Below are 13,678 nucleotides of genomic sequence, written 5' to 3'. Positions count from 1 at the left end.
GCTCTAGGCACAGCAGCAGTGCCGTCGCTAAGCGACAGCAGGCGGTGCTGAAACTGCTGAGCCTAGGCGATAAAAGGCACACCGCCCAAGAACTATTACAGGGCATCACGGCGCAGACTGATCTGTGGCTGGCACCGCTGAACCTGAAGCCAGGCATGGTTGTGTGTGACAACGGCCGTAACCTGGTGGCGGCTCTGCAACTCGGCAGACTGACACATGTGCCATGCCTGGCCCATGTGTTAAATCTGATAGTTCAGCGTTTCCTCAAGACATACCCCAATCTGTCTGATTTGCTCACGAAGGTGCGCCGCATCTGTGCGCATTTCAGGAAGTCCAGCACAGATGCTGCCACTCTCAGGGCAGCGCAGCGCCGCCTCCAACTGCCCGCTCACCGACTGTTGTGCGACGTGCCCACGAGGTGGAATTCAACACTGACCATGTTATCCAGAGTTTAACAGCAGCGCCGAGCGATTGTAGACTGCCAGATGTCAACTTCCACCAGAACTGGTAGTCAGGTCAGTCAGCTTCCTCAAGTCTACAATGAGGAGTGGACGTGGATGTCTGATATCTGTCAGGTGCTGAGTAACTTTGAGGAGTCAACACAGATGGTCAGTGGCGATGCCGCCATCATCAGCCTCACCATCCCGCTGCTTGGCCTGTTGAAAAACTCTCTGGTCAGCATGAAGTCGGAAGGATGAGGAGGAAGAGGAGGAGAATGTTGGCGAGACACAAGAGGGGACCATTGTTGAGTCCTTCACTGTTGAGCGTGTATGGGCAGAAGAAGAGGAGTTGGAGGAGTTGGAGGAGGAGGAAATGGACAGTCAGGCCAGTGAGGGGAGTGAATTCTTACGCGTTGGTACTCTGGCGCATATGGCAGATTTCATGCTAGGCTGCCTATCCCGTGACCCTCGCGTTCAAAGAATTTATTCCAGCACCGATTACTGGGTGTTCACTCTCCTGGACCCACGGTACAAGCAAAATCTTTCCACTCTCATCCCTGGAGAGGAAAGGAGTGTGAGAATGCATGAATACCAGCAGGCCCTGGTGCACAAGCTGAAACAGTATTTCCCTTCTGACAGCGCTAGCGGCAGAGTGCGTAGTTCTGCGGGACAAGTAGCGAGGGAGAGTAGGCGAGCAGGCAGCTTGTCCAGCACTGGCAAGGGTACGCTTTACAAGGCTTTTGCCAGCTTTATGTCCCCCCAGCAAGACACTGTCACCTGTCCCCAGTCTCGGCAGAGTAGGGCTGATCTTTACAGAAAGATGGTGAGGGAGTACGTAGCTGACCATACCATCGTCCTAAATGATCACACAGCTCCCTACAACTACTGGGTTTCAAAGCTGGACATGTGGCACGAACTGGCGCTGTACGCCTTGGAGGTTCTTGCCTGCCCTGCCGCTAGCGTCTTGTCCGAGCGGGTTTTTAGTGCAGCTGGTGGCATCATCACCGATAAGCGTACACGCCTGTCGACTGACAGCGCTGACAGGCTGACGCTTATCAAGATGAATAAAGCCTGGATTTCTCCTAATTTCCAATCTCCACCAGGTGAAGGAAGCTCAACCTGAATAATTTATCCACTCCTCCTCCTCCTCATTTTCCTCCTTCTCCTCCTCTTTGTACAGTAAAGCAGAGGAAACTGGCTATTTTTTGACAGGGCCCACTGGCTCTAGCTATAGTACTTTATGCATTTAATTTTTATGGAGGGCCACCGACCCGGTCCTCTGTTTTAAACAATTTTTGGGAGTGCCACATACAGGCACTCAATCTATTCAATTTTTCTGGAGGGCCACCTACCTGCTCCTCTGGTTTGAAAACTTTTTTGGACTGCCACATACAGGCACTCAATCTATTCCATTTTTCTGGAGGGCCACCTACCTGCTCCTCTGGTTTGAAAACTTTTTTGGACTGCTACATACAGGCACTCAATCTATTCCATTTTTATGGAGGGCCACCTACCTCCTCCTCTGGTTTGAAAACTTTTTTGGACTGCCACATACAGGCACTCAATCTATTCCATTTTTATGGAGGGCCACCTACCTGCTCCTCTGGTTTGAAAACTTTTTTGGACTGCCACATACAGGCACTCAATCTATTCCATTTTTATGGAGGGCCACCTACCTCCTCCTCTGGTTTGAAAACTTTTTTGGACTGCCACATACAGGCACTATCCAAATTGAATTGTCTCCATAGCAGCCTCCACACGTTGTCTCCATTGCTACCTCCAAAAGTCGTCCATATAGCTGCCTCCATACATCGTCCCTTTATCAAACGAGGTGTGTCAGGCCGAAATTTGGGTTGTTTTCATGGATTCCACATCAAAGTTGTTAACTTTGTCGCCACCCTGCTGTGTTATCCACAAAATACACTGGCAAACTTTTACCATTTATGGATATTATTTCAGCGCTTCTTGCGCATCTGTTTACATTCCCCTCACCCGCCATATCCTAAACTCATAAGAACGCTACTACACTTGATCTTATACAAAAGGTTCTTAGAAGTGCTGTTTGGGGAGTAGCCTAGAGACAGGGGCTTGGATTGGCGAAAGCTCGCCTGGCAGCGGAGCGCCAGCTCCATGCCAAGATCCAACTAACATAGTTTTAACTGCAGCACCTTTAATCTACTACTAGTTCACTGCCTCCATACATGGTCCCCTTATCAAACGAGCTGTGTCAGGCAGAATTTTGGATTGTTTTCATGGCTTCCATGTTAACTTTGTCGCCACCCTGCTGTGTAATCCTCAAAATATACTGGCAAACTTTTACCATTTACCGATATTATTTCAGCGCTTCTTGCGCATCTGTTTACATTCCCCTCACCCGCCATATTCCCAACTTATAAGAACGCTACTACACTTAACTTGGTGCAGGCTGGGACCGAGTCTGACCCTGGGGCTGGTCATATACTGCCGACGCAGAGGATTGCGGGGCCTACCTCGGTCCAGGTGTTTCAGGCCTACTATGCCTCCTCCTCCTCCCACCCCTCCTCCACCTCCTCCTCCTCCGAATTACCATCCGTGGGCATGGCGCCATCAGTCGGTAGCGCTAAGCGACAGCAGGCGGTGCTCAAACTGCTGAGCCTAGGTGATAAAAGGCACACCGCCCAAGAGCTATTACAGGGCATTCAACATCAAACTTGTTAACTTTGTCGCCACCGTGCTGTGTAAGCCACAAAATATACTGGCAAACTTTTTTCATTTACGGATATTATTTCAGCGCTTCTTGCGCATCTGTTTACATTCCCCTCACCCGCCATATCCCAAACTTATAAGAACGCTACTACACTTGATCTTATACAAAAGGTTCTTAGAAGTGCTGTTTGGGGAGTAGCCTAGAGACAGGGGCTTGGATTGGCGAAAGCTCGCCTGGCAGCGGAGCGCCAGCTCCATGCCAAGATCCAACTAACATAGTTTTAACTGCAGCACCTTTAATCTACTACTAGTTCACTGCCTCCATACATGGTCCCCTTATCAAACGAGCTGTGTCAGGCAGAATTTTGGATTGTTTTCATGGCTTCCATGTTAACTTTGTCGCCACCCTGCTGTGTAATCCTCAAAATATACTGGCAAACTTTTTTCATTTACGGATATTATTTCAGCGCTTCTTGCGCATCTGTTTACATTCCCCTCACCCGCCATATCCCAAACTTATAAGAACGCTACTACACTTGATCTTATACAAAAGGTTCTTAGAAGTGCTGTTTGGGGAGTAGCCTAGAGACAGGGGCTTGGATTGGCGAAAGCTCGCCTGACAGCGGAGCGCCAGCTCCATGCCAAGATCCAACTAACATAGTTTTAACTGCAGCACCTTTAATCTACTACTAGTTCACTGCCTCCATACATGGTCCCCTTATCAAACGAGCTGTGTCAGGCAGAATTTTGGGTTGTTTTCATGGCTTCCACATCAAACTTGTTAACTTTGTCGCCACCCTGCTGTGTAATCCACAAAATATACTGGCAAACTTTTATCATGTACCGATATTATTTGAGCGCTTCTTGCTCACCTCCTTTGGTTCCTCTCTGCCACCCATTGGTTGGAAGCCTAAGTCCATTTAGGGTATGTCGCCATGCCACTCTCTAGCCTGCCGCTGCTGCCGCTGCCTCTGCATGCCGTCCCCTATAGTGTCAGGGTCAATTATTGGATGTTTTAGATGCTATCTAGCTTCATTCTGTCACTCTGTCATGGCCATGCTGTTGCCCATAATTTTGGCATAATGGTGCGATTAAGCAGCCTCAGAGGCATCCATGCATGCTGCCCCTGCTGTTTCCTGTCCATTTCCGTGGTGTTTCCATCCTTTTCTGAGGTTCCCAGGTGTTTGGCCAAGCTTCCCTGTGTAGAGCCTTGGTCCCCTTGAAAAATGCTCGAGTCTCCCATTGACTTCAATGGGGCTCGTTACTCGAAACGAGCACTCGAGCATCGGGAAAAGTTCGTCTCGAATAACGAGTACCCGAGCATTTTAGTGCTCGCTCATCTCTAGTGCAGATTTGAAAATTGGTAAAACAGTAATTATCACCAAAAAAATTAAATTCTGCAATGTTGAAAATATGGGAAACCGATATTTGATTTGTAAGCCGCGTGACATCAAAATAAATTATCCAGACATTTAAAAAATTATGAAAACGTATAGCAGACATATTGGAAATGTTATTCAGCAACTAATTTAGGTGGTAAAACTATCTACCTGAAAACGAGAATTTTTAATATGGCAAACTTTTCAAAAAATTAATAATTAAATTGAAGGGACTTTATTTATTGTGAGGGTGTTTTCTTATTTATGTATTCATGATATACCCACAACATAGGAGTAGTAATACTTTGCTGTGCCGATATATACAGGATTGGAGTAGTAATACTGTGCTGTGTCTATATATACAGGATAGAAATAGCAGTACTGTGTCCATATATACAAGATTGGAGTAGTGGTATTGTGCTATGTCCATATATAAAGGATAGGAGTTGTAGTAGGTGTCCATATATACAGGATAAGAGTACTAATACTGTGCTGTGATCATATATACAGGATAGTAATGGTAGAAAAGTCTACAGTCTTTATATACAGTATAGGAGGAGGAGTAGTACTGTGCTCACATATGCATGATAGTATTACCCATATATACAGGATATGAGGATTCGTACTGTGTTGTGCCCATAGTTACATAATTGGTGTATTAGTATTGTGCTGTGCCCATATATTCAAGAAAAGGAGTAGTAGTACTGTGCGGTGCACATACATACAGTATAGGAGCTGTAGTACTGTGCTGTGTCCATATTTACAGGGTAGGAGTAGCAGTTCTGTGTTGTGCCCAAATTTACAGGATAGGGCTAGTGCTGTGCTGTGCTGTGTCCATATACACATGGTAGGAGTAGTACTATCCCATGTCTATATATAGGATAAGAGTATTACTATGCTATGTATATATGCAGGATAAGAGTAGTAGTACTTAGCTGTGGCCATATATACCAGATAAGAGTAGTAGTACTGTACTGTACCGCCTGAATATACAGGATAGGAGTAGTATTACTGTACTGCGCCCATATATACAGGATAGGAGTAGTGGTACTATTCTGTGCCCATATATTAAAGAAAAGGAGAAGTAGTACTGTGCTGCACCCATATATACATAATAGGAGTAGAAGTAGTGTACTGTGAAAATATATAATAAAAAAAAAATGAAATCACAGGAGCCTTCATGGAGAGGAGTAGAACTCCATTTGGAATGGAATATCAAAGTAATGCCCATTATCTTCTTTCCTTGTCCCTGCACTGGCCACCAGGGGGGTTTCAGGGTTATTTGGAGTGGTTGTAAAGCCGAGCCTCTCAGTGACTTAGTTTAGGTTGTCAGGTCATCATGATAGGCTACAAAAAAAAACCGCTAATTGAAAACCAAGGCAATTTCTTGGCGTTTCCTACCACAGTTCTGAATGCTGATAAGCTTTGTACAATAGGGCGTATGTATTTGCTGACATCCACCATAGTTTTAATGGTGATTCCGTTACTGAAAACACAACAAAGTAGGACAAGCAGCTTTTTTTTTCCTGTTTCCAGTTCATATTCTATTTTTGCACTTGATTTTTAAACTGCAAAATGGCTTAAAAAATGCTATGTGAACAGACATGAGTGTATATACACTAGGGGCCGAATAGTTTAATACATACATACATACATACATACACATATATATATATATATATATATATATATATATATATACACACATGAGGCATGTAGGGCAGGACAGCTGGTTGTATCATACTTAATACTGCATGGTCATAATGAAAACCTGCCAATGTCCATACATCATGCATAAATCTTCAATGTTAAAACATATATGGGCCAAAACTATGAAGACTGCAGTTGCCCCTGAAAGACTTGGGGCCCGGTAGTATAAATGATACTAATTGGTCCAGATTTTGTTTTGGGTTCCACTTGGAGATTTGCATTTTTGAGAAAGATGAGAGAGAAGAGGAAAAGAGGTTTATACATTTATTCATAGAAATCAATTAAATATGGTATATAACAAATTATTACAATATAATTTTTTATAAAAAATCTATACACAAGCGCATATTGTACAGAGAACAGTTTTAACTCATCTGCACTTTCTACACAAATGTTTCAGAAGTTTTAAAACAAAGTTGTATTTCACATTTCACCTTCATCGTAGTTTATGTTATACAGTTTTGGTATTTTCCTGGGATCTTTAAGAGGACAAGCATTTCATGAATATTGTCATACACATACATAATAAAGAAGAACAAAAATCTATTCAAAATTTATTCTCACTGATCTAAGTACAAGGGGGACATTTATATGGACTTGTACACCAGTTTTTTGGTGTATAAACCCTGAAATAATCTCAATTACTGGCGCACAGCCAGCAATTGCAATAATTTCTCCCTTAACGCAAGCTCCACATAATAAGTGAAAGTTTGCAAATGGGAGCCTTTTGATGTATATGGCGGTTCCCGGAAGGGTGGTCATTCATTAATTGATAAATGTCCCCACATGTATTTATTTTAACCTAAAAAAGTGTTCATCTGGAGCCCATACGTATAACTGTATGGCTTAAAGGGTCACTAATGTTTCAATAAAACTATAAAAGAAACTCTGTAATATGTCGAGATATTTCCCAATCCACTTTCTCTGGTTCTTATCATCCTAACTCCTTCTCAATCTGCATTTCACTCAGGGCTGAAGTCCATCTTGCTAGCTAGAAACTTACATCATCTTATCAGAAGCTCAATGCGTGTGTCACAGCAACTAGGTCTCCAACAACCAGCAAAGAATAGACTGCAAAGATAAAAGCTTATAGAAAATGTAAATAACACGTCATATATTTATCCAAAACAGTGCTGTTCCTCACTCACTCAATCTATGGATTTCTGTAAAGCTTGCATAAAAATTAGATACCCTTAAAGATCAGGAGACACTGTATAATGATTGAGACCCTTCACATGATTATTGTGGCAATTTCTTTAAACATCAATAAGTAAAATTGGTCTTAAGGTTCCATAACAAAACACATTTCCTAATGTTTCATTTCCATTTTAGCCACAGCAGCTCGGTGAACTTCATCGGGTCCATCTGCTAACCGTAAGGCTCTTGTCCAGGCATGAAACTGAGCAAGTGGGAAGTCATTGCTGAGTCCTGCAGCCCCAAAAGCCTAATGAATAAGGGAAAGTTAGATGAAAGTTATACAACCATAGATCACACTTGTTAACAGTTGTCATATAATAGGACACCGAGACAAACTGATTTATTGGGGTGAATGTCCAAAGATCCAGACTTCTAAAGCTTTTTGGGGTTGTTGGTTAAGAAAATTTCACACCATATTCTTACAATGCATAAATCTCCTAATAAGTTTGTGTGGATGAGTAATCCTTTAGAAAACACTTTGGCGCCTCAAATACTCGCATAACATAAGCAGACTACTAGAGTAGTTTACCTGAATTGCTCTGTCAACAACATTCTGAGCCATGGCCGGGGCAACCATCTTAATCATAGCAATTTCCAAAGCCGCTTCCTGTACAAAGACAATTGTTAAATGGTAAAATGAACAGATAAAATTAAAGATTCATAATCAAAATTATACAGATATTATTGCTAAAGTTGAAGAAAATACTGTATATACTTGAGTATAAGTCGACCTGAGTATAAGCCGAGGTACTCCATTTTAAAGGAAAACTACCATTTGATTTGATGCATTATGAAGCAAACATACCTTGAGAATGCTGCAGCTACACTGATGCAGGATCGTGTCTTGGTTAATCCCTGTGCCGAGTGGTTTTGCTGATAAAACAGATATAACATTATAATAATGAAGCTCTGTGGCTTCTATGTCTGCTCTGGCACTTGCTTTGCCGCTTCTCTTAGCAGCAGTCTCTCTGATCTCTGCATTATCATCTCCTGCAGTTCCCTTCCTGACAGACAAAATAATCAATTGCTGCACCATCCCCCAGCTGCTGTGTATGAGTCATTCAGCTCAGGTTGATTAGTGCTTGACAAGTCATGCTTTACTTAGCAGCCATTTGTAATTCCAAGCGCCCATGTAATGTGTAAGCCAGACTGTCCCAGCTTTCCCGAGGTCCTGAATGGTATAATTGTTTTTTCAGCAAAACCACTCAGCTCAGGGATTAACCAAGATATGATTCTGCATCAGTGGAGCAACACCATTCTCAAAGTATGTTTGCTTCATAATGCATCAAATCAAATGGTAGGTTCCTTTAACACAAAAGAACTGGGAAAACTTATTGACTCAAGTATAACCCTAAGGTGGGAACTCTGCACTCACCTTACCAATGCCCCCCAGAGCTCCTCTTCTGTGTCACGAAGCTCCATATTGCCGCTTGCTGACATCATAGTGTGTGCCGATGTCCAAAAGACGGAGCTGGAGCTTCAGAAGACAGTAGAGGACCTGCGGGAGTGTTGGGAAGGGGAGTACAGAGGGTTTTCTGTACTGAAAAACTTATACTCAAGTAAATATGGTATGCCAAGCTAATTGCAATAGAAGTTAGCAATAACATATTTAGGTATAGAACCTATTTGAGAAACTCTTTCATGAACTATTCTTCAGGCATACTTCTGTGCTTCTATAGCCTACTAAAAAATTAGACAGATATTAGTTACATTACTAAAAAAAAAAAAAAACCTACCTTATTGCCCACAGTATCCATAAGGTGGGCAGCTTTTAGTACCAGCAGCCTTGCCTGATCAATCTCAGCTCTAGATTTAGCAATATCTGCCAAGATAGTCCCTTGTTCAGCCAACGTCTTACCAAAAGCTATTCTTGATTTTACCTTTTAATGGTATAAAAGAATAAGAAATTAGACAATAAGACAATAGGTAGCACTTCCATTTTTTCATTGATACACACATATATATATATATATATATATATATATATATATATATATATATATATATATATATACACACATACATACACACAGTATATATATATTGGTTGACAAAATCAACTTGGCATCAGACTAGACCTTGCATTCACACCATACAAGCCAAACATAACATCCAAAAACAATGATTATTCCTAGCCATTGACTGTTAAGGTTTCTTAAAAGGGTTCTCCAAGATTTCATATTGATGACCTATCGGTAGGACATTGATTTTAGATCATCAAGCCCAACACCCTAGCACTCCTACTGATACATTGACATATGGAGTTGTAGTTTCAGTATAAACACAGCAAACATCTCTGTGCAATATTTAGCGGCTAAGATGGTTTACTGTGGATCAACTCCAATTCAAGTACGTACACAGTGTACAAATATGTACACGTTAGACTCTGTACAATGCATTTTTCCTGGCGCCGCAGCTGCTTATATTGGTGGATCGATGGTGCCAAGCACCTACAAATGTGTTATTGATGACATTAATGACCATCCAATAAATATTTCATCTGTACTGAAATCCTGAAAAAGTATTTTAGGCATTACACACATTAAAAGATCGTTGGAGCATTTATTACATATAAATTTATCCATCCACTCTGCAGTTTATAATGAGTCATCTGCCATGGTTGGCACCCTTACAGTATAGGTGTGGAAAAGAAGACAAGATTGAGGATGTTGTATTGGTGCCAGATCTGGAATAAAGAGGTTTTCCAGTATTTTTTATAGTATATCCCCACTGTGTTGTGGTGTGTCAAAAGCTGCCCTGAACAGCTATTGGGTGCAGGTGCTGGAATAGGAATCCAACAGAGCAGACAATGATGGCCTCCTTGAGGGGGATGACATCCAACTCTTCACAACTCTTGGTTTTTGCAACAAAACAAATTGCGCGTAGGTAATCCATAAAAGATGATTTTGTAAGTTCTTATCCCCCTGTACACATCTGCGCGTAAAATCCACTTTATTTTTCACCCTACATGGACAAATCTGCTTAACTTGAAATATATACTTTTAGATAATAATCAGCCTGGTTTTGCAGAAAACTGTAAGATGCAGATACTTGTGTAAAATGGTACAGAAGTGGGCATCATATACTAAGACATAAGATGACTTACTCTTTGCTTCATGAGAGATAAGGACCTCTCGGCATGTCCTATCAGCCTCATACAATGATGTATTCTCCCTGGTCCCAGTCTTCCCTGTGCAATTTCAAATCCTCTTCCTCTACCTAGTAGTATATTTTCCTTAGGCACACGAACATTGTCAAACCGTAATTCTCCATGTCCAGCTTTGCACGGGAAAAAAAAGTGGCCCATTAGGACACGAAATTGAAGTACATTTTTTAGAACTACCATATCTACATTACCATAACCAAATAGATATTTAACTACAAGTATTTACAAGAATAAAATCCTATACCTGGAGCGTCATCTAACCCATAGACAGTGAGAGGCCTCAGGACTTCAACTCCAGTTGTGTCCATTGGAACCAAGATCATTGTCTGTTGTTTATGGCGAGGAGCATCTGGATCAGTCTTCCCCATGAAGATACAAATTTTACAGCGTGGATCAAGTGCACCTTTATAAGTAAAACAATATCATTTGCCACAGCCTTCCATATAAGTAAATAACATAAAAAGCAAACTGCTTAGGGGGAACCTGTCATAAAGATATGCTACTGGTTTAGGGGCCCCAAACCTAATAATGTATTGTACAACTCCCTTTATTATGCATTTCAAAGCCTATTGCTAAGGGTATATCATTTAAATTTTATACCTGATGTCCACCACTTATGTCCATTAATGATGTACAAGGTTTCATCTTCCACAATCGATGACTCAATGTTGGTGGCATCAGAGGAGGCAACCTACAGATAAATGCAAAAAGACTGTCTCTGCTACTAGGCAACATAGCTATGTATTTAGGTAGCTACATATTAAGTTACTACTAAGTAGCTACGTAGCAAAGCTGAGATACAGAATCACATTCAACAAGTAATTCAGAATAGGCTATAACATTGGGTCGGTGGGGGTCAAAACTATTTAAAGGGGGTGCGCTACTCATGCATGAAAATTAATGGTTCCAAAATTTTATATAAAATCAATATCTCACAGAAAGAATATGAAGCATATACAGAAGAAGATAATAAACAGTAGAAAGAAAGAAATAGTAATGAAGATAACAATTATATGCATGAGCTTGGGGATATGGAAGTTATAACTTTTTGCTGAAATAGGAAATACCCTATAAAGCAAAAATACATAGTACTGTATACATAGAAAACTATACATAATTTCACCAATCCACTTACCTGTGGTTCAGTCATTGCAAAACATGATCTGATCTTTCCTTCTAATAATGGCGTTAACCACTGTTCCTTCTGTTCATCGGTTCCATAGCGAAGTAGCACCTCCATGTTTCCCGTATCAGGGGCCGAACAATTAAATATCTAAGTATTACAGTACAGTAATGGAGTTACTCCCAAAAAAACTAAATGCATTAATTTAAATTAAAGTACAGTTGAAGCCAGTTGTTTAGATACAGCAGGCACTCAATTTTGCCTGCCACCGTAAGTTTTTATGAATAGAAGATTTGGTAAAATATCATTACGATAATTAAAAGGCAATAAAGACTGTGTTATAGCTATATGTTGTAGTATATGCTGCATATCAAACCTCTGGTGCATAAAGAGATGTTCCCATTAGCTCACAAAGATGAGCATATTCCATGTTTGTTAGCTTGGCACCATACTTGCTCTCTGGGTCACTCTCCAATGGGAGGAAAAGGTTCCATAACCCTTGGGTCCTTGCTTTTTCCTGAAGACACAAAGCACATGACAAGAAACTTCCAGCAACACAGACCTTGTATGTATTATGCTCCTCTGAACTCAGTTACATCAGCTTCTGCATACATGTACACTCTACCTTATTTTAGGGGAATTAACCCTATACAGCATTTTGCAAGTTGAAATAATAAAATGGCAGGAGATAAAGGGTCATGTGATCTCTATCTGTCCATGAACAATTGCCCTGACAGGACCTTATGATAATATGCATGAATATAAGATCAAGGTCATGGCAGGGCAATTGTTCAGGGGCAGTTAGAAATCACATGACTCCATATCCGCAGCCATTTTTTGGTCAGGGATGTCTGGCTTATGAGGTAAAGGACAAGAGGCTTCAGTTTAAATATCAATAAAGTAGTTCAGAACTTTTAATATATGTGTATATTACCCAATATCCTTCCCCAACACTTACACACACATACAAAACACATGAGGTAAAGTCACAAGCTTTATTAATTGAGAATTGAATCCTATATATAATGGTTATTTGTTTCACCATGAACTTTTTTTTTAACTTTCATTTACCTTAAGGTCTTCAATCAGTTGGTGTGGTTTCCATCTCTTCTCAGAAAATTGATAGTTTCTCAGTTCTTGCTCAGCAGGGTAAATATGGATCTCCATAAACTCCTTTAATTCACTATACAGGTCTCTGGCCTTGGTGGAAAGTCCATCAGGACTGAAGATTAGGACACCCCTCTGGTTCGAGTGCAACAAAGCTTTAGGAACAAAGGTTCTGTTCTGAGAAGCTCTGGAGTTGTGTATCCGACACCAAGTACTGTACAATCTTTTTGGTGGATTTGTGGATAAACCTCCAGATTCTGATTTAAATATGCGAAAACCTTCTTTAGTTGCAAAGTCCCAGGCTATATCTGACATGAATTCTACCAATTTTCCACTAGCACCTGCATTCGCAGAACTTGCTTGACCTGTAAAAGCATAACATATTAAATGAATTATGTTACTGTGAATTGTTTCTCTATTGCAAAGGTAAACTGATGAAAAAATTCCTAGAGGTCATATATTCTTTAAACAATTTATACCAACAGATAGACAACGGCATGGCAGCTCTAGTATGTAAATATTTTTAGCGCTGGGCCATCCCACAAACCTATAACCAATCTGTTGGTAGATGACGAGATCACAATGATGTCCTTCTATATTCTTGGAAAATCAGCATTAGGAATTAAATGAACTATATGACCTAAGAAGTCATGGGGTTGGAAAAGAGTCTTTCTGACCTAGTCGTTCCTGGCTTGACTCATTTCCCACAGGACATATGGTGGCTTAGTGGCTAGCATTACAGCCTTGCACCGCTGGGAACCTGGGTTCAAGTTCCAGGGTCAATATCTACAAAGATTTTGTATGTTCTCTCCGTGTTTGGGTGGGTTTCCTCCACGTCCTCCAGTTTCCTCCCACACTCTGAAACATACTG

The 13,678-nt window shown here is 41.1% G+C and overlaps 1 protein-coding gene across 3 annotated transcripts in view; it reads right to left on the bottom strand.

The window, feature by feature from the left end:
• Positions 1 to 6,252: 6,252 nt before the first annotated feature.
• The window catches only part of ACAD10 (acyl-CoA dehydrogenase family member 10), a 35,344-nt gene continuing 27,918 nt past the window's right edge, over positions 6,253 to 13,678 (bottom strand). For all 3 annotated transcript variants that reach the window (XM_072143069.1, XM_072143050.1, XM_072143061.1), the window contains exons 13-21: positions 12,772 to 13,172; positions 12,077 to 12,217; positions 11,713 to 11,850; positions 11,178 to 11,268; positions 10,822 to 10,980; positions 10,518 to 10,690; positions 9,148 to 9,291; positions 7,941 to 8,018; positions 6,253 to 7,658 (exon numbers count right to left, since the gene is read on the bottom strand). In XM_072143069.1, the coding sequence (XP_071999170.1) occupies positions 7,524 to 7,658; positions 7,941 to 8,018; positions 9,148 to 9,291; positions 10,518 to 10,690; positions 10,822 to 10,980; positions 11,178 to 11,268; positions 11,713 to 11,850; positions 12,077 to 12,217; positions 12,772 to 13,172 (1,460 nt within the window). In that variant the 3' untranslated portion in view covers positions 6,253 to 7,523. The remainder of the gene's footprint in view (positions 7,659 to 7,940; positions 8,019 to 9,147; positions 9,292 to 10,517; positions 10,691 to 10,821; positions 10,981 to 11,177; positions 11,269 to 11,712; positions 11,851 to 12,076; positions 12,218 to 12,771; positions 13,173 to 13,678) is intronic.

Source organism: Engystomops pustulosus, chromosome 1, assembly GCF_040894005.1.
Source record: "Engystomops pustulosus chromosome 1, aEngPut4.maternal, whole genome shotgun sequence".
Taxonomy (NCBI): Eukaryota; Metazoa; Chordata; class Amphibia; order Anura; family Leptodactylidae; genus Engystomops; species Engystomops pustulosus.
This window is presented reverse-complemented; position numbering and strand designations above follow the sequence as displayed.